Source organism: Ranitomeya variabilis, chromosome 1, assembly GCF_051348905.1.
Source record: "Ranitomeya variabilis isolate aRanVar5 chromosome 1, aRanVar5.hap1, whole genome shotgun sequence".
In the NCBI taxonomy this organism is placed as follows: domain Eukaryota; kingdom Metazoa; phylum Chordata; class Amphibia; order Anura; family Dendrobatidae; genus Ranitomeya; species Ranitomeya variabilis.
The window spans coordinates 249,370,693-249,396,265 of NC_135232.1; the positions used below are offsets into that span (position 1 = coordinate 249,370,693).

The following is a 25,573-nucleotide window of genomic DNA, read 5'->3' on the forward strand; positions in this document are numbered from 1 at the left end:
GCCCAAGCCGGATTCTCTCCGGGGGTCCTTCTACCATGATTCGCGCTAGGAAACCCGTATCCATGCGCATTTATCATCGCACCTGGCGTATCTTCTTTTCATAGTGCAATACCCATGGACGTTTGCCCTTAGTCTTTTCCATTCCGTCCATTCTGGAGTTTCTCCAATCAAGTTTAGAGTCAGGCCTTGCCCTAAGCTCGCTCAAGGGACAAGTGTCCGCCTTGTCTGTTCTATTCCAACGAAGGATCGCTTCCAGACTGCCGGTTAAGACGTTCATCCAAGGAGTCTCCCGGGTGGTCCCTCCCTATAGAATGCCTTTGGCGTCATGGGATCTTAACTTGGTTCTCGGAGTTCTTCAGGAGGCCTCTTTCGAACCATTGCAGTACATCTCTCACCCTTCTCTCATCGAAGGTGGTCTTTCTAGTGGAAATTACGTCAATTTGGAGAGTTTGAGTTGGCTGCTCTCTCTTGCCGACCCCCCCCTTTTTCTGAATTTTTTACCCAGATAAGGTGGTTTTGAGAACCTCTCCTGAGGACATTGTCTTCCCGTCTTTCTGTCCTGCACCTACTCATTGTATCGAGAAAGCTCTCCATACTCTGGATCTGGTTTGAGCTCTTCGGAGGTACATATCTCGCACGGCTCCCTTCCGTAAGTCGGATGTCCTCTTCGTGCTTCCGGAGGGACATTGGAAAGGTCTACCTGCCTCAAAGGCCACTCTAGCCAAGTAGATTTGTTCCGCTATTCAGGAATCCTATCGTGTCAGGAACACTCCTGTCCCACCTGGGATTCAGGCGCATTCCACCCGGTCGGTCGGTGCTTCTTGGGCCATTCGGCACCAGGCGTCCGCACATCAGCTTGTAAAGCTACGACTTAGTCCAGTCTGCATACTTTCACGAAGCACTACCTCATCCATACTCAGGCTTCGGCAGACGCTGCCCTCGGCAGGCGCATTCTGCACACATCGGTACCTCAGTAAGCTGGTGGTACATGGGGTATTAGCATATTGCTCCCCACCCAGGGACTGCTTTTGTACGTCCCATGGTCCTGTGTCTCCCAATGAGGCGTAGGAGAAAAGGAGATTTTTGTGTACTCACCGTAAAATCTTTTTCTCCGAGCCACTCATTGGGGGACACAGCACCCACCCTGTTAGCCTGTTTTGGCTTGTTGTTACTTCTTTGGTTTTGACATAGTTTGTCTTTGTTCATGCTCCTACTGCTTTACTACCGAACTGGTTGAAATTGTATCCAGTGAAGGGGTGTATACTGCAGAGGAGGAGTTAATCTTTCTGTTTACTTAGTGTCCTCCTAGTGGCAGCAGCATAACACCCATGGTCCTGTGTCCCCCAATGAGTGGCTCGGAGAAAAAGATTTTACGGTGAGTACACAAAAATCTCCTTTTCAGCCTCATTTGCATATTAACTCAAATTTCAATTCAATAATTAATGGAAGAATGGACTGGCTCTGTAAAGGTATTGCTGGAAAGGGCTAAATGTGCACATATGGGCACATTTGTTGCGATTTCCTGCTTTCAGTGACCCGCTCCTCTGCCTCCACCCTATGTTGCCACAGCCAGGTACATACGGACTATAAGAGGCACCCATCCACTTTCCTCCAACGTTTAGGGGGGAAAAGTGCTTATTGTAGTTTGCAAAATACGGTACATGTCTGGTTGGCTTTCTATACCTTAAAGCTGAATCAACGTACATAAACAGCATTACATATTGTAAGTAAATTATAACCTGTTATCCATATTTTTGAGCTGCAATGGAAACCGTCAGACTTTCCCCTAATAGCTTACTTGACGCCTGTAATGCTCAGTGTCTGGTGTAAAGACAAACTCTATCAGCATTGGATGTGGGTATGTCTGTAAAATCTATTACTCAGTCACCTTTTACTCAGGATACAAATTGAGCATGAATCGCAAACCATCAGTCCACAACCCCAGATACATTACTTGTGGTCACAGTCTTCGAAGTTTTGGGCTGATGAACACCAAAAAACACTCCTGCTCTCTTGTAGTTAAACACTCTGAAAGGAAATCTGTCTAAAATGTTCTGTTAGCCCCATATTTTTATTTTCACAAGGATAACAAGAAACATGGATCCCAAAATGTGTTCTGCAATTTCTCCTGAGTACACAGATACCCCATATGGGGTCGAAAACTACTTTTGAGGCACAGTTCAAAGCTCAGAAGGGAGGAAGCGCCATATTGGAGTTCAGATTTTGCTGGACTGGTTTGAGGGTGCCATGTCACATTGGGAAAGCCCCCGAGGTGCCTGAACAGCAGCCCCCCCCCCCCCCTCCCATAATGACCCCATTATACAAACTACACCTCTCAATAAATTAATCTAGGGGTGCAGTGATCATATTGACATCACGTGTGTTACAGGCTTTTATACCTTTGGGCAGTGAAGAAAAAATATTTTGTCCACCAAAATTTTGTTTTGGCCCCAAATCTTACATTTTCACACTGGGAAATGGGTAAAAATGGGACCAAAAATTTGTCCCACAATGTCTGCTGAATGTAGAAATACCCCATATGTGGTTGTACAGTATTGCTTAGCCACACAGCGAGACTCTGGAGGGACAGAGCGCTATTTGCCTCCTGAAGCATAGATTTTCCTTGAATAGTTTGTGGACTCCATATACAGAGCTCCTAAGTGTTAGAAGAGCAGAATTTCCCCCTCAAGTGACCTCATTTTTGAAATTATAACCCTTTGGGAATCTACAGATGTAGTGACTATTTTGACTCCATGGGTGTTTTCCAGAAACAAGCAGCAGTGGATGTTGGTGAGTGAAAATTTCAAACTGCTGTTGTAGTTCCCTTATGTTGTGCCCAACTGATGCTTATGGAGACACGCGCCTGTAAATTAGGCATGCTGTCATAGCTACTGAAATGCTAAACATGCGGACGCTAAATGTGGTTTAGGCACACTGTGGGGCACAGAAGAAAGAGGGCATTTGGATTTGGGAGCGCAGAATTTGTTGGTGGGGGGTGGGTAACTAGCGCTTTATTTCCGTTAACAGATGACACACCTGAGTGGGGACTTCAGTTTTTGTGGATTGAGTTGAGGCTTTTGTTGGGAACAATTTTATATAACATTTGGGATCACTTCCGGCGCTGTTTGCTCAGCACTTAAATTGCTTTTTCCATCTAAATCTCCGACTGATGTGGTTCAGATGGAACCCTCGAGGGAGCCACTCACAATAATGAGGCAGCAGCATTACTTTGGACTCTATTACCAGAAAACACGGAATCAAAAAAATCCATAAAAATATCATCATTTTATTCAAAAAAATGTACAAGACAGGTATACAAAAAAAATCTATATAATTGTCTAAGGGGTACTTCCGTCTGTCTGTCTGTCTCGGATATTCATTGGTCGCAGCCTCTGTCTGTCAAGGAAATCCAACTCGATGATTGGTCGTGGCAAAACAGCCACGACCAATCAGCGACGGGCGCAGTCCGGCGTTAAAATGGCCGCTCCTTCCTCCCCGCAGTCAGTGCCCGCTCCATTATCCTCTCCAGTCAGCCCTCACACAGGGTTAATGGCAGCGCTAATGGACCGTGTTATGCCACGGTGTAACGCACTCCATTAACGGTGCTATTAACCCTGTGTGACCAAATTTTTACTATTGATGCTGCCTATGCAACATCAATAGTAAAAAGATCTAATGTTAAAAATAATTAAAAAAAATAAAAAATCATTATATACTCACCTTCCGCTGCCGTAACCGCTCCATGCAAGCGGCAGGTTCCGGTGCTAAGGATGGTATGCGAGAAGGACCTGCCATGACGTCACGGTCATGTGACCGCGACGTCATCACAGGTCCTGCGCTCATACCAACCCTGGGACCGGAAGCTGCCGCGTGCACCGCACACAGGGCCAGGACTTCAAGAGGCCTTCGGAAGGTGAGTATATGTTTATTTTTTATTTTAAGTCTGTATACTACGCGGCTGGGCAATATACTTCGCGGCTGGGCAATATACTTCGCGGCTGGGCAATATACTTCGCGGCTGGGCAATATACTTCGCGGCTGGGCAATATACTTCGCGGCTGGGCAATATACTTCGCGGCTGGGCAATATACTACGCGGCTGGGCAATATACTACGCGGCTGGGCAATATACTACGCGGACATGCATATTCTAGAATACCCGATGCGTTCTAATCGGGCCACCATCTAGTATAAATATAAGTAGGCAATGGGGATAGAAAAGCTCAGGTGATACAGGAATAGCTGATCTAAAATTCAATCCAAACATTTTTTGATCACTTTTTTTTTTCTTCTGATTTTTGGGAGGCAGAATGAACAAAGCTAGCAATTTAGGAATTGTTTTTTTTTTTCTCCTTTTGCTGTTCTGTGTATGGTAAAAGTGATAAGGCAGCTTTATTCAGTCAGTATGATTACAGCGATACCACATTTATATTGTTTTTTTTTGTTTGTTTGTTTGTTTTGTCACTTTTACACTTAAAATAGTGTTAAACTATTTTATAGAAAAAATACCGTATTTTTCGGACTATAAGACGCACCGGACTATAAGGCGCACCCAGGTTTTAGAGGTGGAAAATAGGGAAAAAAATATTTGAAGCAAAAAAAATGTGGTAAAATATTTAATAACATACTATTATATGTGGTGTTATTATATATAATAGTATGTTATTATGTTGGAAGCTGCGGGACCAGTGTGGTGTCTGTGAAGTACTATATGGAGATGCTGGAGGGTGAGTATAAGAATGGGGGCACAGGGCTTACATTGAAAGCACCACTCCAGCACTGCAAAATAACACTGGAGTGCTGCTTTAAAATCCCATGGGAGAACTATAACTCCCAGCATGTCCTGCAGATCCTATGACATGCTGGGAGTTATAGTTCACTAAAGGAGTGGCAGAGTACTTTATTGTGTTTTGGAAAGACTAACCTTTTAATTGTGGCAGCCAGCCTGTAGTGAGGTAATAGCATCCCATGACTGCACACACAGAGCCCTCCCTCTTGTTGCCTTTCCACAGCACAGGTAATGGAAGCCAGCAGATTCTAGTGTTGGAGTCTGAAGGACCTGTGATGATGTCAAGAAGAGGGAGGGCTCTGTGCTGCCATGTAATGCTCCAGCCCGCCCACTTCTGACATCACAGGTCCTCCTTGTGCACACTGCACAGCACTCGGCTCCAGCCCAGGAAGGTACCAGCGATCTCCTCTCCCCGGACCCTGCTGCTGCCTCCAACTCCCCCGGACACACGGATCTCCCCAGCTGCTGCAGGAATCAGCGCTGAGGAAACCATGTGTGTCCCTGCTTAAGTGCAGTATTCATTTGCTGCTCCCGGCTCACCGCTCAGCTGATAGGTGGGCGGGGAGTAGCTAATGAATATTCACTGCACTTAATCATCGGGACCACATGGTTTCCCCAGCGCTGATTCCCGGCAGTGGGGACATTTTTCTGCCTCCTGAAGTGGGATAACAGTGCGATCCCACTCGCTGCTGCCCCCCTCCCCACATGCTACATCCCTACCATAAGACGCACCCACACTTTCCTCCCAAATTTGGAGGAAAAAAAGTGCGTCTTATGGTCAGAAAAATACGGTAATTATTTTTGCATCGCTTTATTCTGAGAGCTATAACTTTTTTTATTCTGCTGACTCAGCTCTATGGCGGCTCGCTTTTTGCAGTACAAGTTAACTTTTTCAGAGATACCATTTTTATTTACGGTCGTCTTTTGATTGAGTTTTATTCCACTTTTTATTCAGTGGTATGATAAATTTTAGTTTTTTGCGTTGTCGTGTTTTTTTTTGTATTTTTTTTACGGTATTAACTGAAAGGGTTAACTATTGGGACAGTTTTATAGGGCGGTTCATTACGGACACAGCGATACCAAATATGTGAACTTTTTTTGTTTTGTTTTTACATAAATGTATTTCTTTAATATTTTTTCATCTTTTTTTGTTCTTTATTTTTTTTTTAATTTTTCACTTCTTCCCGGGATGGGACATCAACTTTCCATGCCCTGATCATTGATCTTATACTCTGCAATGCTTTTGCATCGCAGGGCATTAGATCATCGTCTTGCACACAGGGAGGAGCTTACAGGCCATCGTACTTGGGTGACCCCGCTGCCATCCTTCGGCCCTCAGTCACCATGGAAATCATCGGCACAAAGCGATTGTAATCGCTCCCTCCCTCTGCCATGCCCTTTGTTGTCACTGTCACTATTGAGAGCGGCATCAGAGGGGTAAACGCCCACAATCGGTGCCAACGTGAGCGTTGCTGCAGAGTATCAGCTTTTGTATAGAGCTGTGACTGACAGAACTTGTTCAGTAAACGTGACTGAACTACGGCCGGACTGTGCCTGTCGCTGATTGGTCGAGGGCAACTGGAGCGACCAATCAGCAACGCGGGATTTCCATTAGACAGACAGAATTAGACGATTATATAGTAGACTAGATGGTGGCCCGATTCTAACGCATCGGGTATTCGAGAATGCGCAGCCACGTAGTATATTGCGCAGCCACGTAGTATATTGCGCAGCCACGTAGTATATTGCGCAGCCACGTAGTATATTGCGCAGCCCACGCAGTATATAGCGCAGCCCACGCAGTATATAGCGCAGCCCACGCAGTATATAGCGCAGCCCACGCAGTATATAGCGCAGCCCACGCAGTATATAGCGCAGCCCACGCAGTATATAGCGCAGCCCACGCAGTATATAGCGCAGCCCACGCAGTATATAGCGCAGCCCACGCAGTATATAGCGCAGCCCACGCAGTGCATAGGCAGCATCAATAGTAAAAAGTGAAGCGGTGTTCAAATCCCGCCCCAATCTCGCTGATTGGTTGCAGCCGGCCGGCCGCGACAAATCAGTGACGCGGGATTTCCCTTACGGAAGTTAGTTGCGGACAGACCAACAAACAGAAAGAAGTACCCCTTTGACAATTATATAGATAGATATGTAAAGTGTAAAATGCCTTCTGAAGACGGACATTTACACTAAGCCATTAGGCTGTCCTTAAGAAACTGAGCATTTTCTATCTTGCCATGGATATAATTGATGTCCTCTTGCTGTGTAAAGCCTTAAGAAATGGGCAGAGTGATTCTTTTCATTTTGCCTGATTAGTATTCATTGAGAACAATTATTATATTGACCCTGGGTAAATACATTTTCCTCGAAACTCGTGCTACTATTTTTTTGTAGAGAGTTGATTTTACAAATTGGCCAAACGTAAGCATTTGTGATGAACAGAGTCGGCGTAATAAAGCAGAGAGGGGAAAATAAATTAAGTGATGGCCAATTTCTCATGTGGTTGAATCTTTAGCCGTTCATTCTGACTCAGAATCAGACTATTCATGTCAATAATAGTTTTCCAATTTGGTTTTGACGTTTTAAGCAGACGTGTAAATGGTGTGGATTTAAAAAAAATAAAATAAACTGCTGCATTTCTTAACACCGTTTTAACCCCTGCAATCTAACTACTGCAAAGGAATACGCTTATTATCACGTGTAAATGTCATGTTTTTCTACTGCCGTCACTTTCACTGTCCAATTAGGCATTGCTTAGAAGAAAACAAATGTTTCCTCGTGAAATACAGAGCGATGCGCTCCGCAGTACATTCTAATGTAGTACCTTTGGGAAATGCTATTTGTCCCTTTCATGATAGCCTGCAGAGAGGACCAAGAAACAGCATAAGTATATCTGCATTATCATTAGGTTAAATTATTACCTGTTTATAATAATTTTGTTTCTGTATGTCACACAATCCTCCTCTTCGCTATGTAACTTTATCAGGATGACAGGTTTTTTTTATTTATTTTTATTTTTTTAGAGGACCAGTCACATGCCCAAATAAAATTGAATTAAATACCTTGTAAAACTCCCTGCGATACCCTGATTGTGTTGCTCTTTTTCGTTTTGGACCGCATCACTCCATCTCAGAGATGTATTTATTTCTTCTAGAGGGCGCTACATGAAATCTCTGCTTTTCAGCTTGGCGTTTCTTCATAGTTTTCTCTGCAGTCGCGCACTTTCACCTCTTTCCCTCTTCCCCTAGACATTGCCATCACAGCTCAGCATCTGATCTAGCAATCTATCAGTGTTGGCTGCTGCCGTGTTTTGGTAGCATTTGATAGTGCTGGGTGAAAGCATACACCTCCAGAGAAGAATCAAGAAAGTTGGACCGCAAAATGGAGATTTCACATATTGCGCTGTAGAAGAAACGAATGTGAACATCTCTGCAAAATGGAGTGATGCAGTGTAAAACAGAAAAGAGCAGTAGGCAAAGGGAATTTTTCTTGTTTTTATTGGGTATTTTAACTTCTTTTTGAGCATGTGACAGGTCATCTTTACTAGTCATTAAAATTTAAATAGTGGTTTTTGCTGAGTCTTTTTGAATTTAGTGAAAGTTCACCTCTTTGTGAAGACTGCCCAGTTATCAAGGCCAGATAACCTGTTGCAGATTTTCAGTTCCATCATATTATGTGTGCAGGACTTATTCTGCGGCAGAACCATTCATCAATACAGAGGACTGTTTTTAAGTGCAAACATGGGTATTTTACTGGACATGTATGTATTTTTCCTATGTTCACACAATAAATATTGGATTAGGGTGCTATACTGGACTGTGATGGCATTGGAGTCTTGCAGAGCGCACAGAGACAATGCTAAGGTGGAAGGGGACACTGCGGATTCCCCGAGGAGACGCAGACTATTCATGTTGCTCAGTTTAAATTGTAATGAGACAGAGTTGGAACTAAGTAGTAAGGGAGGAATTGCTGGGACGCTTGAGCATTACACAGCACTCAATACCTGAAGCAGAGTTAATTTTATTATATTACTTTTGTCATTTTCTTGTTTTATAGTCTCGACCAGTGATATGTCTATATTGCAAGTATCTGTGCATTTGTCATTTAGCTGTTTCTTTTTTTTCCCCCTCAAGACTCAAGTGATGTTGAAGATAGTGAAGAACCTTTTATTGCACCAGAAGGATTAAATGTTCCCCCTGATGTTGAACTGGTAAGCATAAATTCAAAACATAGTTTTGGCTTTTTTTTTTTTTAAAGCTGCCCTAACCAACTGTTCCAGCAAAAAAGTGTGTGTGTGTGTATACCACTTTGGCTGTGTTCACATTAGCATTTCCGTATATTCTGATTCATTGTTGCAAAAAGAACATTTTTTAATTTAAAGGGTTATTCTGATATGAAAACTTATATTGTTAAACAGCATGAAAATAAGCAAGCTTGCAGTTGATGTACTTTATGAGCTACCATTCTCCTAGTATGAGAGTTTTTCCCTTACAGCACTAATGTACAGCTTGTTGCCAAGGAGACCGACCACCAGAGCCTGGCCCATTATGTGCAGTAGTTAAATACAAAGTTGGGGAGTTAACTTGTGAGATACCGGTCACCTATCAAGTCCATTAACCCCTCTCTGACCTTAGACGTACTATCCCGTCGAGGTGACCTGGGCCTATCTGACCCTCGACGGGATAGTACATCATATGCGATCAGTTGCGCTCACGGGGGGAGCGGAGCCGATCGCCGCCGGGTGTCAGCTGATTATCACAGCTGACATCCTGGCACATTAACCCCCGGAACACTGTGATCAAACATGATCGCAGCGTTCCGGCGGAATAGGGAAGCATCGCGCAGGGAGGCGGCTCCCTGCGTGCTTCCCTGAGACCCTCGGAGCAACGCGATGTGATCGTGTTGCTCCGAGGGTCTCCTACCTCCTCCTCCCTGCAGGCCCGGATCCAAAACGGCCGCCGGGAAGCCTCCCTGCACTGCCTGTCAGATCGCTGATCTGACACAGTGCATTGCAAAGTGTCAGATCAGCGATCTGTCACTATAATGTGATGTCCCCCCTGGGGCAATGTAAAGAAGTAAAAAAATATATATATATTGTTCCAATAAATACTTTTTTGTCTAAAATAAGAAAAAACAATAAAAGTACACCTATTTAGTATCGCCACGTCCGTAACAACCCGATCTATAAAATTGTCCCACTAATTAACCCCTTCAGTGATCACTGTAAAAAAAAAAAAAAAAAAAAGCCAAAAAATAACGCTTTATTATCATACCGCCGAACAAAAAGTGGAATAACACGCGATCAAAAAGACGGATATAAATAACCATGGCACCGCTGAAAATGTCATCTTGTCCCACAAAAAACGAGCCACCATACAGCATCATCAGCAAAAAAAAATAAAAGTTAGTCCTCGGAATAAAGGGATGCAAAAATATTTTTTTTTTTTATATATAAAATCTATTTTATCGTATAAAAGCGCAAAACATAAAAACATGATATAAATGAGGTATCGCTGTAATCGTACTGACCCGAAGAATAAAACTGCTTTATCAATTTTATCAAACGTGGAACGGTATAAACACCCCCCCACAAAAGAAATTCACGAATTGCTGGTTTTTGCCTCACAAAAATCGGAATAAAAAGCGATCAAAAAATGTCACATGCCCGAAAATGGTACCAATAAAAACGTCAACTCGTCCCACAAAAAGCAAGACCTCACATGACTCTGTGGACCAAAATATGGAAAAATTATAGCTCTCAAAATGTGGAGACGCAAAAACTATTTTTTGCAATAAAAAGTGTCTTTTAGTGTGTGACAGCTGCCAATCATAAAAATCCGCTAAAAAACCCGCTATAAAAGTAAATCAAACCCCCCCCTCATCACCTCCTTAGTTAGGGAAAAATAATAAAATTTTAAAAATGTATTTATTTCCATTTTCCCGTTAGGGTTAGGGTTGGGGCTACAGTTAGGGTTGGGGCTACAGTTAGGGTTGGGGCTACAGTTAGGGTTGGGGCTACAGTTAGGGTTGGGCCTACAGTTAGGGTTGGGCCTACAGTTAGGGTTGGGCCTACAGTTAGGGCTGGGCCTACAGTTAGGGCTGGGCCTACAGTTAGGGCTGGGCCTACAGTTAGGGCTGGGCCTACAGTTAGGGCTGGGCCTACAGTTAGGGCTGGGCCTACAGTTAGGGCTGGGCCTACAGTTAGGGCTGGGCCTACAGTTAGGGCTGGGCCTACAGTTAGGGCTGGGCCTACAGTCAGGGCTGGGATTACATTTACGGTTGGGATTAGGGTTAGGGGTGTGTTGGGGTTAGGGGTGTGGTTGAGATTAGGGTAAGGGTTGTGTTGGGGTTAGGGGTGTGTTGGGGTTAGGGGTGTGGTTAGGGTTGGGATTAGGGTTAGGGGCGTGTTGGGGTAAGGGGTGTGGTTAGGGTTATGGTTAAGGTTGGGATTAGGGTTAGGGGTGTGTTTGGGTTAGGGTTTCAGTTAGATTTGGGGGGTTTCCACTGTTTAGGCACATCAGGGGCTCTCCAAACGCGACATGGCATCCGATCTCAATTCCAGCCAATTCTGCGTTGAAATAGTAAAACAGTGCTCCTTCCCTTCCGAGCTCTCCTGTGCCCAAAACAGGGGTTTACCCCAACATATGGAGTATCGGTGTACTCAGGACAAATTGGACAACAACTTTTGGGGTCCAATTTCTCTGGTTACCCTTGGGAAAATGAAAATTTGGGAGGCTAAAAAAATCATTTTTGTGGGAAACAAAATGATTTTTTATTTTCACTGCTCTGCGTTATAAACTGTAGTGAAACACTTGGGGGTTCAAAGTTCTCACAACACATCTAGATAAGTTCCTTGGGGGGGTCTCCAATATGGGGTCACTTGTGGGGGGTTTCTACTGTTTAGGTACATCAGGGGCTCTGCAAACGCAATGTGATGAATTCAGACCATTCCATCCAAGTCTGCATTCCAAACAGTGCTCCTTCCCTTCCGAGATCTGCCATGCGCCCAAACGGTGGTTCCCCCCCACATATGGGGTATCAGCGTACTCAGGACAAACTGGACATCAACTTTTGGGGTCCAGTTTCTCCTGTTACCCTTGGGAAAATACAAGACTGGGGGGCTAAAAAATTATTTATTTATTTTTACACAAAAATTATAATAATAATTTTTATTTTCACGGCTCTGCGTTATAAACTGTAGTGAAACACTTGGGGGGTTCAAAGTGCTCACCACACATCTAGATAAGTTCAGTAGGGGGTCTACTTTCCTAAATGGTTTCACTTGTGGGGGGTTTCAATGTTTAGGCACATCAGTGGCTCTCCAAACGTGACATGGCGTCCCATCTCAATTCCAGTCAATTTTGCATTGAAAAGTCAAACAGCGCTCCTTCCCTTCCGAGCAGGTTTACCCCCACTTATGGGCTATCAGCGTACTCAGGACAAATTGCACAACAACTTTTCGGGTCCAATTTCTCCTGCTACCCTTGGTAAAATAAAACAAATTGGAGCTAAAGTAAATTTTTTGTGAAAAAAAGTTAGATGTTCTTTTTTTTTTTTTTTTTTTTTTAAACATTCCAATAATTCCTGTGAAACACCTGAAGGGTTAATAAACTTCTTGAATGTAGTTTTGAGCACCTTGAGGGGTGCAGTTTTTAGAATAGTGTCACACTTGGGTATTTTCTATCATATAGACCCCTCAAAGTGACTTCAAATGTGATGTAGTCCCTAAGAAAAAATGGTGTTAAAAAAAAGAAATTGCTGATCAACTTTTAACCCTTATACCTCCCTAACAAAAAAAACATTTTGGCTACAAAATTGTGCTGATGTAAAGTAGACATGTTGGAAATGTTACTTATTATGTATTTTGGGTGACATAACTCTGTGATTTAAGGGCATACGAATTCAAATTTGGAAAATTGCGAAATTTTCTAAGTTTTTGCCAGTTTCCATTTTTTTTCACAAATAAACGCAGGTAATATCAAATAAATTTTACCACTAACCTGAAGTACAATATCTCACGAGAAAACAATGTCAAAATCACTGGAATCCGTTGAAGCGTTCCAGCGTTATAATCTCATAAAGGGACAGTGGTCAGAATTGTAAAAATTGGCCCGGTCATTAACGTTCAAACCACCCTTGGGGGGTAAAGGGGTTAATTTCTGTTCAACAATTAGCTGCTCACCTACCTGTCAGTTTGGAGCTGATATTATCAGTTCTGTAAAATCACAAGCTCTAAGGGTACCGTCACACAATGCCATTTTTATCGCTACGACGGCACGATCCGTGACGTCGCAGCGTCGTATGATTATCGCTCCAGCGTCGTAGACTGCGGTCACACGTTGCAATCACGGCGCTGGAGCGATGCCGAGGTCCCCAGGTAACCAGGGTAAACATCGGGTTACTAAGCGCAGGGCCGCGCTTAGTAACCCGATGTTTACCCTGGTTACCAGCGTAAACGTAAAAAAAACAAACAGTACATACTTACATTCCGGTGTCTGTCCCCCGGCGTTCTGCTTCTCTCCACTGTGTAAGCGCCATAGCCGGAAAGCACAGCGGTGACGTCAGACGTCACCGGCGCTCACAGTGCAGAGAAGCTGAGACGCCGGGGGACAGACACCGGAATGTGAGTATGTACTGTTTTTTTTTTTACGTTTACGCTGGTAACCAGGGTAAACATCGGGTTACTAAGCACGGCCCTGCGCTTAGTTACCCGATGTTTACCCTGGTTACAAGCGAACACATCGCTGGATCGCTGTCACACACAACGATCCAGCGATGTCAGCGGGTGATCAAGCGACGAAAGAAAGTTCCATACGATCTGCTACGACGTACGATTCTCAGCGGGGACCCTGATCGCTGCTGCGTGTAAGACACTGCGATATCGTAACGATATCGCTAAAACGTCACGAATCGTACCGTCGTAGCGATAAAAATGGCATTGTGTGACGGTACCCTAAGCTCCCACCTATCTATGCTGCCAGAGCAGTTCTCCTAATCACTATTCTCACTTTCCCAATTCAAAGGTCCTGTTATCAGTTCATGAAAAGGTCCTGTAGAATTCCGAGCTACCCACTGAGAGACAGGAGTGTTTCCCAGCAGTATTATGCAGCACAGAGGGGGCATGTACAGACAATGATGACATAATAGTAACACATAATTCAACACCTACCAAGAGTGAGGGCCCTGCAAATTACAATCTGAGACCTGTTGAGAATAACCCTTTAACGTCTTCTTAAACTTCTTTGGGGTTTCTGCCACTTTTTGGCTGCATTTAGCCTCCGTTACATCTAGTTTTCATGTTGTCAAGGTCTGTTACACTGTTCTATGAAGCTGAGGAATAATATGGCCAAGTCTGTTCCGATCCATTGGAAACTGAAACCGTGACACTGATGTAAATTATTTTTCAGCATTAAGTTTGGGGGCTAAATACTTCAGACTCGCTAGGTGCTGCCTTCCTGTCTGCACAGCAGCTTGGACATGGCAATGCATTTATAAATATTTCACCTGAACTTTGAGTTAGTTACAATAATTTTGTAAAATAATTTTCTTGAATGTGCCATAAGAAATAATGTTTTTTTTTCTTTCTTTTTTTCCCTTTTATTTATTTTTTTTTCCCAGCCACCCACTGCAAAAATGCATGCCATTATAGAACGTACAGCAAATTTTGTCTGCAAGCAGGGTGCTCAGTTTGAGATCATGTTAAAAGCCAAGCAAGCTCGAAACTCACAATTTGACTTTTTACGTTTTGATCACTACCTCAACCCTTATTACAAGCACATCCAGAAGGCCATGAAAGAAGGTCGCTATTCCTCACACACAGAAAAACAGAAGGAAGAGCAAAAAAGTAGGCACGATTTTTCTTTTGGTTCCAATTGCTGACTCCTTACTACTATTTTAAGTTTGTGTTTTGTTCCTGGACTTTATAGAAACCTGTATTGACATAGATTAAAACCATTATTTAGCTCTTCCGTTTACTTAGATGGGATTATTATGGGGTGGGGAGGATAATAAATTGCTACTTCAATCATTTACATTTATTTTTTTATTTTTTTATTTTTTTTTAAAGAGGACCTTTCGGCAAATTTTTCATGTTGAACTAGACACAAAATATTACAGAGAAGATTTTTTTTTTTTACTTTGCATCTCCATTGCAGAGCTATTAGTAATTCAAGTATTGGCACATAATAATAATTTTTTTTTAATGCGTGCCAGTACTTTGATAACGAATATTTCTGCAATGCAGGTGCAAAATAATAATAAAAAGTGATTCCTCTTTGCAGCCATTACATTGTGTGCCCAGTTAAACATGAATAATTTGCTAGTAGGTCCTCTTAAAAGGGAACTTGTCACCAACCCAGGGCCTATTGAAGTAAAAGAGCCACCTTCAGCAGCACTAAGTCTGCATTCTGTGAAGGTGGCTCTTTTATGTTAATTATCCCTAGGAACACTGACATTATGAGTTTTCTAAATTTACCTCCACTGAGTCAGGGAGGTATGTTTTCTCCCCAGACTCAACCGCCTCGCAGCCGTCCATCATCCCCCTCTGTGCGCCGCCTCCTCTCTTTCTCATGACGTCACCAGCGCCTGCTCTCTGCAATCAGTTCTCGGGTATGTGCTGTGCGCGCTGCCCAGGAACTTACATCAGCTAATGTAAGGATATCGCGCCTCTGTGTGTTATAATGTATTCAAACTGCGGAGCTGGGAATCTGGTGCCTGCGCAGTGAGGATCTCTGGAGGAAAGAGGCGGAGGGAGATGGGGACAGGCGCAGAGATCCTCACTGCGCAGGCACCAGATCCCGCCCCACAGTGTGCTATGATGTATTCACACTGCGGGGCTGGGAATCTGGCGCCTGTGCGGTGGAGCGGGTTACCGTGCTCCTCGATAGAGGTGCCGAAGTCTCATGAGACTTCACAAATCTCGCAAGACATCGACACTATCTTCAATGGAGCACAGTGACCCGCTCCACTGCGCAGGCACCAGATTCCCAGCCCCGCAGTGTGAATACGGCGCAGGCCCGAGAACTGATTGCAGAGCGCCGGTGACGTCATGAGAAAGAGGGGAATCGGCGCCCGGAGGCCAGACGGGCATGATGAACGGCTGTGAGGCGGTTGAGTCAGGTGTAGAAAACTTCCCTCCCGGACTCAATAGAGGTATGGCGGGAAATTTAGAAAACTGATTATTTCAGTGTTCCTGGGGATAATTAACATAAGCGCCACCTTCACAGAATGCAGCCTTAGTGCTGCTGAGGTTGGCTATTTTACTTCAATAGGCCCTGGGGGGTGACAGGTTTCCTTTAACTTTGGCAATGCCAGGAGTTTTGGACAATTTGAACATTTTAGAAATATGCAAATAAAACCTGAATTGTAACACAAATCATAAATCAAATTTCTATTCACCTCCTCCTTGTCCCATATTTTTATGTTTTGAAAATTGACATCTGCCAAATTGCATAAATAACTCCTGGTAATCATGGGGGTCTTCATACAATTTTTTTTTATCAAAGCCTAACTTCCGCATGTGTGCAAAAAAAAAAAAAGCCTTAAATGCACAACACCACCTAAAAGATGAAGGTTTGTGATGTGCAGGGTTTATTCTATGACCTATGCCACTGTCTGCAAGTAAATATGCTCACAAAGTTATCAAGATTGAAGAAACTAAAACTCTGCAGTACAGACACAAGCTGAATATGTGAATCAGTCAATAAATGGTCTGATTTAGGCTGCTTGCACACATCCCTGAAATGTGGACCATGCTGTGAACACACAACTGGGCCCGACTTCTGGTGTGAAGACCTGAGCTAGCTTTCTAGACATATATAAAGCTGGTAGATGAGGTCTGGAGATGCAGCTATTGGGTCAGGTCTTTCTATCCAAGTATGGTCTACACTGTGTTCCAAGTTATTATGCGAATTGGATTTAAGTGTCAAAGCGATTTACTGTATTTTCTGGCGTATAAGACTACTTTTTAACCCCTGAAAATCTTCTTAAAAGTCTGGGGTCGTCTTATACGCCGGGTGCCGTCTTGTACGCCGAGTGCAGACACCAATGTGTATATGGTGGGTGGGGGGGAGTGGTCCCGATGACGAAGAGGGGGCGTCTCACAGGAAAGTGTGAGTGGAGTATCCCCCATTACCTCATTGTAGCTGCAGCATGGGGTCTCTGTGCTGGGGAGAGGCGGCAGCTGCTGCTCCTCTTTGTGCCGCATGGGTGCTGTGCTGTGGGGCGGTGGCCGCCGCCGCTCCCCAGCACCCCACACTGCTGTTACAATGAGGTAATGGGGGATACTCCACTCACACTTTCCTGTGAGATGCCCCCTCTTTGTCATCAGGACCACTCCCCCCCAAAAGGCACATTAGTCACCGGCCCTATAAGACGACATACGGCGTATAAGAAGACCCCCGACTTTTAAGAAGATTTTATATTTTAACTGGAAAAGTTGGGGGGTCGTCTTATATGCCCAGTCGTCTTATATGCCGGAAAATACGGGTAATTGTTTTGTTTTTCAAATAAACTCATGGATGGCATTGTGTCTCAGGGCTCAATGGATCACTGAAATCAATCTTAAACACGTGTGATAATTAGATTTCCAGGTGATTCTAATTAAAGGAAAACTACTTAAAAATGATGTTCCACATTATTAAGCAGGCCACAGTTTTCAAGTAACATGGGAAAGAAAAAGGATCTCTCTGCTGACGGAAAGCATCAAATAGTTCAATGCCTTGTCAAGGGATGAAAACATTAGATATTTCTTGAAAATTTAAGCGTGATCATCTTACTGTTAAGAGATTTGTGGCTGAATCTGAGCACAGTCGTGTTCGTGCTGATAAAGGCATAAATGAGGAAGGTTTCTGCCAGGAAAGTTCATCGGATAAAGAGAGCAGCTACTTAAAAGCCATTACAAACCAGCAAAGATATTTGAAGCTGCTGATGCCTCTGGAGTCCCTCGAACCTCAAGGTGCAGGATCCTTCAAAGGCTTGCTTTGGTTCATAAACCTACTATTCTGCCACCCCTAAACAGTGTTCACAAGCAGAAACGGTTGTAGTGGGCCCAGACATACATGAAGACTAATTTTCAAACAGTCTTGTTTACTGATGAGTGTCGAGCAACCCTGGATGGTCCAAATGGATGGAGTAGTGGATGATTGGTGTATGGCCACCATGTCCCAACAAGGCTGCAACGTCAGCAAGGATGTGGAGGAGTCATGTTTTGGGACGGAATCATGGGGAAACAGCTGGTAGGGCCCTTTAAATTTCCTGAAGATGTGAAAATGATCTCTGCAAAGTATATAGAGTTTCTGACTAACAACTTTCTTCCATGGTATAAAAAGCAGAAACATGCCTTAAGGAGCAAAATCATCTTCATGCATGACAATGAATACCTCTGAGTCATTGGCTGCTATGGGCATAAAAGGAGATAAACTCATGGTGTGGCCACCATCTACCCCTGTCCTCAACCCTATAGAGAACCTTTGGAGTATCATCAAGCAAAAGATCTATGAGGGTGGGAGGCAGTTCACATCAAAACAGCAGCCCTGGGAGGCTATTCTGACTTCATGCAAAGAAATACAAGCAGAAACTCTCCAAAAACTCACGAATTCAATGGTTGCAAGAATTGTGAAGGTGATATCAAAGAAAGGTTCCTATGTTAAAGGGAAGGTGCCATCAAAAAAAATTTTTTTCCAGCGATTGAAAAAATGTAAAGAATTAATGTTTACATTTTCTCAAAAAATATTATCATTTGTTTATAATTTAGTAAAATATGAAAAATAATTTGAAAAGGTTTGGCATTTCCACTTTTAAACACTAGGGGGAGCAGCTAATGAAATTTGACAAAAACCTAGGGTACAACTAGCTCACATTACTGCACTGCAGTAATTATGGGCGGAGTCTGCTGACATGTGTGTGATGTCACTCCTCTCCTCCCTTTCTGGGTGTTGGCTAAGGGATAAGAGAGGATGATATTCAGGAACCCAGTGAGCAGCCATTTTTATTGGTGACTGCAGAGTTATACTGACAAGTAGACAGTCACCGAGGATGGCAGGCAGCAAGGATTCTGGGAGACATATGGTGGAGGGAGCAGGGTGACAGCAGCACAGAGTATTTCAGGAGAGCAGTGTGCTGGGGTATGGGGGGGCACCATGTTTAGTGCGTGGAGCAGCCAGGGATTGTACATAGAGCGCTATCTTTTATACACATGGATGGACTGTCTGCTCCACAGAAATCCAGGAAACATTTCTGCGGATTGATGGCCTGTTGTGATCCAGACTTTGCATGCAAAGACCCCATTCCCCTCCTCAGATCCTGTCTTCTCCATCCTGTCCTGGCAATGTGTGAAAGCGAGACGACAGGCGAAGTACGGGACGCTGGGAAGGAAATGTAGCCATATAGTAACGATAAAAATGAGACCCCTCTCTTCAGCTGCCTCACCAGCTCTCCCCTGACTGCACCTAACTGGAGGTCATGCTGCCCCCTCTATTACCCCAGACCCGTGTGCAGCTGCTCAACCAGAACAACCCTAGAATGGGTCCCCTTTCTGAAGATAATACTGCCATAGTGTTCTCACATAATACCGCCATATATATCACACACAATACTGTCCTATAGTTCTCACATAATACCATCATATAGATTGCAAATAACGACGCCATAGTGTTCTCACATAATACCGACATATAGATCTCACATAATACCTCCATATAGATCACACATATCGCCATATAGATCACTCATACTACCGCCATATAGAGCACACAATACCGCCATATAGAGCACACATAATACTGTCCTATAGTTCTCACATAATACCATCATATAGATCGCAAATAACGACGCCATAGTGTTCTCACATAAAACCAATATATAGAGCACACATAATACCGCCATATAGAGCACACATAATACCGCCATATAGAGCACAGATAATACCACCAGTGTTCTCACATAATACCGCCATATAGATCACACATAATGGGGGAGAGGAGTGCATAGGAAAGGATTAGATACAAAGCTCAGCAGTCAGTATCACACAGGACAGTATTAGATACACAGCTCAGTCAGTATCATACAGGATAGGATTATATACATGGCTCAGCCGTCAGTATCACAAAGGATAGCATTAGATACACAGCTCAGCAGTAAGTATCACACAGGGGAGGATTAGATACACATCTCAGCACAGTAACACACAGGATAGGATTAGATACACGGCTCAGCACACAGTATCCCACAGGAGAGGATTAGATACACGGCTCAGCACAGTAACACACAGGATAGGATTAGATGCATGGCTCAGCAGACTGTATCATACAGGAGAAGAGTAGATACACAGCTCAGCAAAGTATCACACAGGAGAGGATTAGATGCACAGCTCAGCAAAGTATCACACAGGAGAGGATTAGATGCACCGCTCAGTATCACACAGGATAGGATTAGATGCATGGCTAAGCAGACAGTATCACACAGGAGAAGATTAGATACACAGCTCAGCACAGTAAGGGTATGTGCACACGTTGCGGATTTCTTGCAGAAAATTCCTGAAGAAAACCGGAAATTTTCTGCAAGAAATCCGCATTTTTTTTTTGCGTTTTTTTCCCGTTTTTTTCGCGTTTTTTTAGCATTCTGCAAGCGTAATTAGCTTGCAGAATGCTAAAGTTTTCCAAGCGATCTGTAGCATCGCTTGGAAAACTGACTGACAGGTTGGTCACACTTGTCAAACATAGCGTTTGACAAATGTGACCAACTTTTTACTATAGATGCAGCTTATGCAGCATCTATAGTAAAAGATAGAATGTTTAAAAATAATAAAAAAAATAAAAAAAATGCTTATACTCACCCAGACATCTCCTCAGCGGCCGTCCGGCTCCTCTTCTAGCTGGTCTGTGCGCACAGGACCTCCCGTGACGTCACGGTCACGTGAGCGGTCACATGACCGCTCACGACCAATCACAGGACAGTGACGTCATTCGGCGAGGTCCTTCAGCGCACACCAGCTACAGGAACCGAACGGCAGCGTGCGAGGAGGCGGGAATACATCGAGGGTGAGTATAGGACTGTTTATTATCTTATTTCTTATTTTTTGACCACTTATATGGTGCCCAGTGCGTGGAGGAGAGTCTCCTCTCCTCCACCCTGGGTACCAACCGCATATAATCTGCTTACTTCCCGCATGGTGTGCACAGCCCCGTGCGGGAAGTAAGCAGATCAATGGACCCCTAGGTGTGCGGAATCCCTGCAATTCCGCATTTTTAATGAACATGTTGCTTTTTTTTCCGCTATGCGATTTTTTCGCGGAAAAAATCGCAACATTTGCACAAAAAATGCGGAATACCCTGTAAATAATAGGAGGCTTATGTAAGCGTTTTTTTTCGCGTTTTTATCACGTTTTTATAGCGAAAAAACGCGAAAAAAACGCTAACAATCCTGAACGTGTGCACATGGCCTAACACACATGGGAGGAGATACACTGCTCAGTCAGCACCACAAAGGATAGGATTAGATTACCTCTTCCCCTCCCCACTGATACTTACTTCACGGCTCCCTGCTGAGTCCTTTCTCCCTTCCGTCCTTGGTCTCCTCCTCCTCCTCCTATAACTGCAGGGCTCCTGCGATTATCCTGGGAAGCTGTAGCTCACAGCACACTGAGCTCCAGGAAGATGGCGCTGATCTCCTGCCTCTGCTGTGATGTGGACAGCTCAGGGGGCGTGGCCAGACACAGCAGGGAGCAGCTTATAATGCTAGGTATGGGGTCGGGCGCCGACCGCAGATCTCTATGCCCAGGTCTGCCGTATTTGCAGAGTGTAAGTGTCGTGCAACTACACTTACACTCCTGCAAAGCAAAATGGCGGCACCCAGTGGCTGAAATAAAAATTAATAATAAAAAAATGTTAAAGTTAAAAAATGTAAATTTGTATTAAAAATTGTTTATATAAACAATCATTTTTAATACAAAAAATAAAATGCAGCACCTTTCCTTTAACATGTAACTTGGCCTTTTAGGATGTTTTGGAGTTAAATAGCTTTTTTGTTCAGTAAATGTGACCTCTTAATGCTGCAAATTCCACAAATGAACATTTTCAGTTCTTTAAAACATATCAAATGTCTAGAAATTCTACTGTGCCTAATAATTTGGAACAGTGCATTTTGAGGCTTTATTTTGGAGATTATGCTATTATTGAGGTTTCTTCTATAAAATTCGATGTATAATCAAAAGGGTGATGACTTTTATTAGACTGACTGTCATTTGGACCGACCATTTAGGAAAATCCGAGAAAAATATCATTTGCATAATAATTTGGAACATAGTGTATGTTTCATGGATATGTGAATCTGACCTTAGGGCCAATCTGTCACTAAATATAGATATGCTGAAATATCATTAGCAAAAATTCACCCTTCACTCTGCCTGGTGGCTTGTAAAGGCTGTCCATGGGTCAGATAACGGTGTAACTGTTCTTCCTGGTTGGTTGGTGAGCCAGGGAATACAACTTTTCATCCTGCATTGAGTAGTGCAGCTAGATTTGATCTTTGTATGATTTCAAAGCTTCTGTGCCTTTCTGGCAGTGAAGGAGTACATAAAATAAAATCCCTTGTGTCATTACATTCTCTTCCATGGATACAACAATAGCAATGTAGGACAACCATACAGCAGAACTTCAGCTGGAGACTGAATTTCCCTATAAGTCTTGAACTTGTGTATGTAGAAATGTGTTACAGGTTTTGTGTGTATAACAGCAATCGTGTTCCATTTTTCTAGAATCTGTAGCCAATATGGCCAAACACAGTGACAATGAGGACGACGACGATGATGATGAAGGCGGTGATTACCTGCATCCCAGTCTATTTGCTTCAAAGCGTTGTAGTAGACTGGAAGAGATTACGAAGGTACTAAAATATTAGTGACTTCAAATTGCCGTCAATTCTGGAGCTGTACTTTCAGTAAATGCTCATGATTTTGGTGCATTCTTTTTCTTTTTTGTTCTATTTTTAGTTATCAGTCATCTACTTGTGCAATGAATGACTCGAACACTCATATTTTATAATTTGTTTCCATTTTCTTCTGCTTTGTTCCTGTATGTGTTAGAAGTTGTTCTTTTGTGCATTGTACATTTCTGAACACTTCTTATATTTTGTAGCCTTTAAAGGTGATCGATCCTGACCACCCACTTGCCGCTCTTGTCAGAAAGGCACAGAGTGAGAAGATGGCCTCCCAGCTGGCTGCTAATGTTGCACCTGCTCCCACCGCGGAGACCGAAAGCACAGCAGACAGTAAGTGAGATGTTTAGTCTATATCCAGTCCTTGGAGACCATTTCTTGAAAGCTGCTGTCTGGGTGCATAAGTCTCTGTTGTCTTATTTCTTTTGTACCAGAGTTATTTTTAATTTGTGTGCAACCTTACTGAAGCTAAGGATTCATGGTTCTGTTAGGGTAGTAAAGATAAATTCTAGCAATTTATAGAAGTTAACTAACTCGTGAACGTCTCGCAATTATAATCCACAAGGGAAGCAACAGAATCCTTCAAATCAAATGTTGGTTGGGGCTGCACTGGGCAAGCAGAATGATTGCCCGGCATATTTAGAGTAAAACAGGCATGTGTCCATAATTTTTAAGCTATCTTCACCACTATTAGTTTCATTGTGCTTTATTTATTTATTTTTCATTTGTTTATCAACATTGTTGTTTCCGTCACCAGATGCCTTGTGCCCTTCCACCAACTGCAACCTTTTAGCTCAAAATTACACGCATGTACATCATTTCAGGACACTGTGTGGAGGGGTTTACAAGAGTTGTGCTCCCTCCATTCGTAGGAGACGCCAGCTTTACTACATAACCAACACCTGTCTCTATAAGTAGGAAGTGGAGCTGAACTGATTGCTGCTGTCATCCGTTTAGATGCCGCTGTGAATCTTACAGCAATATTTAAATATTTGCCGTGCACTGGCTTCCATCAACTTTTCCCAACCACAGAGATGTGAACAGTGGACCACCAATATATTACCCTGGTTGTCATGACATACCTGATATCTTGGTACTCTAGTGAAGCTCATCCGCATGCAACATTAAGTTAGTATATGCAATCGGAACACTGAAGGGACAAAAAATAAAGTAAAAGCTTAAGCTAAGGTTTTTAATAGGAAAAAGAAAACCTTCAAACATGAAAATTCAAAGCACACCACTTTTTCCATGTTAAAGGGAACCTGTCACCAGGTTTGGCCGATACGAGTTACGGCCACCGCCTTTCAGGGCTTCTTTACAGCATCCTATATTGCTGTGTATAAGCCCCCAACCAGACTTGGAAGAGAAGAAAAATAACTTTTATTATACTCCCCTGCAGGGTGGTCCGGTCAGAGGGGTGTCGCTGCTCTTGGTCTTGCCTCTCCCAACTTTTTGCGATGCCGCCATCTTTTGGTTTGTGTGGATGAAACATCATTCCATCATCCACACAGTCTGCTCAGCATCGCTCTCCTGTGCAGGTGTACTTGTCTCCCCTGTTGAGGGCAGAGCAAAGTACTGCAGTGCGCAGGTGCTGGGAAAGGTCAGAGCGGCCCTGCGCACTGCAGGGCTTAGCTCTGCCCTCAACAGGGCAAAGCACGCCTACGCAGGAGCGCGATGCTGAGCAGACTGTGTGGATGATGGAATGACGTGTCATCCACAAGAACCAAAAAGATGCCGGCATCGCAAAAAGTTGGGAGGGGCCAGACCAAGAACAGCGACACCCCTCGGACCGTCCGCAGGTGAGTATAAGTTCATTTTGTTCTCTTCCAGGCTTAGGGACAGATATACATACACAATGCGCTATACTCAGTGACTAAAAGGTGAGTGAGTATAAGGGACCTTCCAATTTATTATTGCCTTAAGGCATACAATTAGTGAAAAACCATAGTCACCTTCTACATATTACAAAATTGTTATAGGTCAAATAAGAGCCGGCCATGAATAGCAAAACTTACATAGTGTGCAACGTCCATGTCTCCGCTCCTTTTACCCCGACGCGCATTTCGTAAGCACTTCCTCAGGGGGCGTGTCGGGGTAAAGGGACACCGGACATTTATACACATCCTCCTCCTATCAGCACATAGATTTACAATCCTAGCGTCCATGTAGTCATAGGAACAAAGAGGGCGCTGACGTTGCCTGCCGCGCACCGGAAATGACTCCACCACCCCCGGACCATGGACCACAAACATCCAGGCGCTCACTTATGAGCGCAATGAGTGTCTGCTAAGTCCGAAATGCCGGAGAATCGTGAAGTCTGTGCACAGGCTCGGCAATCAGCAGCGCGCACTCCAAGACTACATGGATTGCCGGCTCTTATTTGACCTATAACAATTTTGTAATATGTAGAAGGTGACTATGGTTTTTGACTAATTGTATGCCTTAAGGCAATAATAAATTGGAAGGTCCCTTATACTCACTCACCTTTTAGTCACTGAGTATAGCAGGGCAGTGCTGCTGAGCTTGATGATAGGTATTAATTAAACAGGTCCGGGATAGGAGTCAGCCTATTGATTAGCACAGGTGTTTTCTAGCGTATGTCAGGTGTATTATCCGCTCTGTTACATTGGAGGTTTTTTCATTTGGTTTAATAAATTATTGTTATTTTAATTGTATGAATTATTAATAAATATTATGGTATTATCAATTATAGCGCATTGTGTATGTGTTTCTTTGCCGTTTCATGGCATTTGGGAACTCTTTTGAATTGATTATTATGAATATAACACAATATTTATTGGGACTTCAATTTGATTAATTTAGGGACAGATATACAGCATTATAGAATGCT

General features: G+C 43.5%; 1 protein-coding gene across 6 annotated transcripts in view; it reads left to right on the top strand.

Annotated features, from left to right (window-relative positions):
- The window catches only part of SFSWAP (splicing factor SWAP), a 183,956-nt gene that overhangs the window by 11,858 nt on the left and 146,525 nt on the right, over positions 1-25,573 (top strand). For all 6 annotated transcript variants that reach the window (XM_077293315.1, XM_077293317.1, XM_077293316.1 and 3 more), the window contains 4 exons: positions 8,925-9,001; positions 14,410-14,635; positions 22,544-22,671; positions 22,923-23,055. In XM_077293315.1, the coding sequence (XP_077149430.1) occupies positions 8,925-9,001; positions 14,410-14,635; positions 22,544-22,671; positions 22,923-23,055 (564 nt within the window). The remainder of the gene's footprint in view (positions 1-8,924; positions 9,002-14,409; positions 14,636-22,543; positions 22,672-22,922; positions 23,056-25,573) is intronic.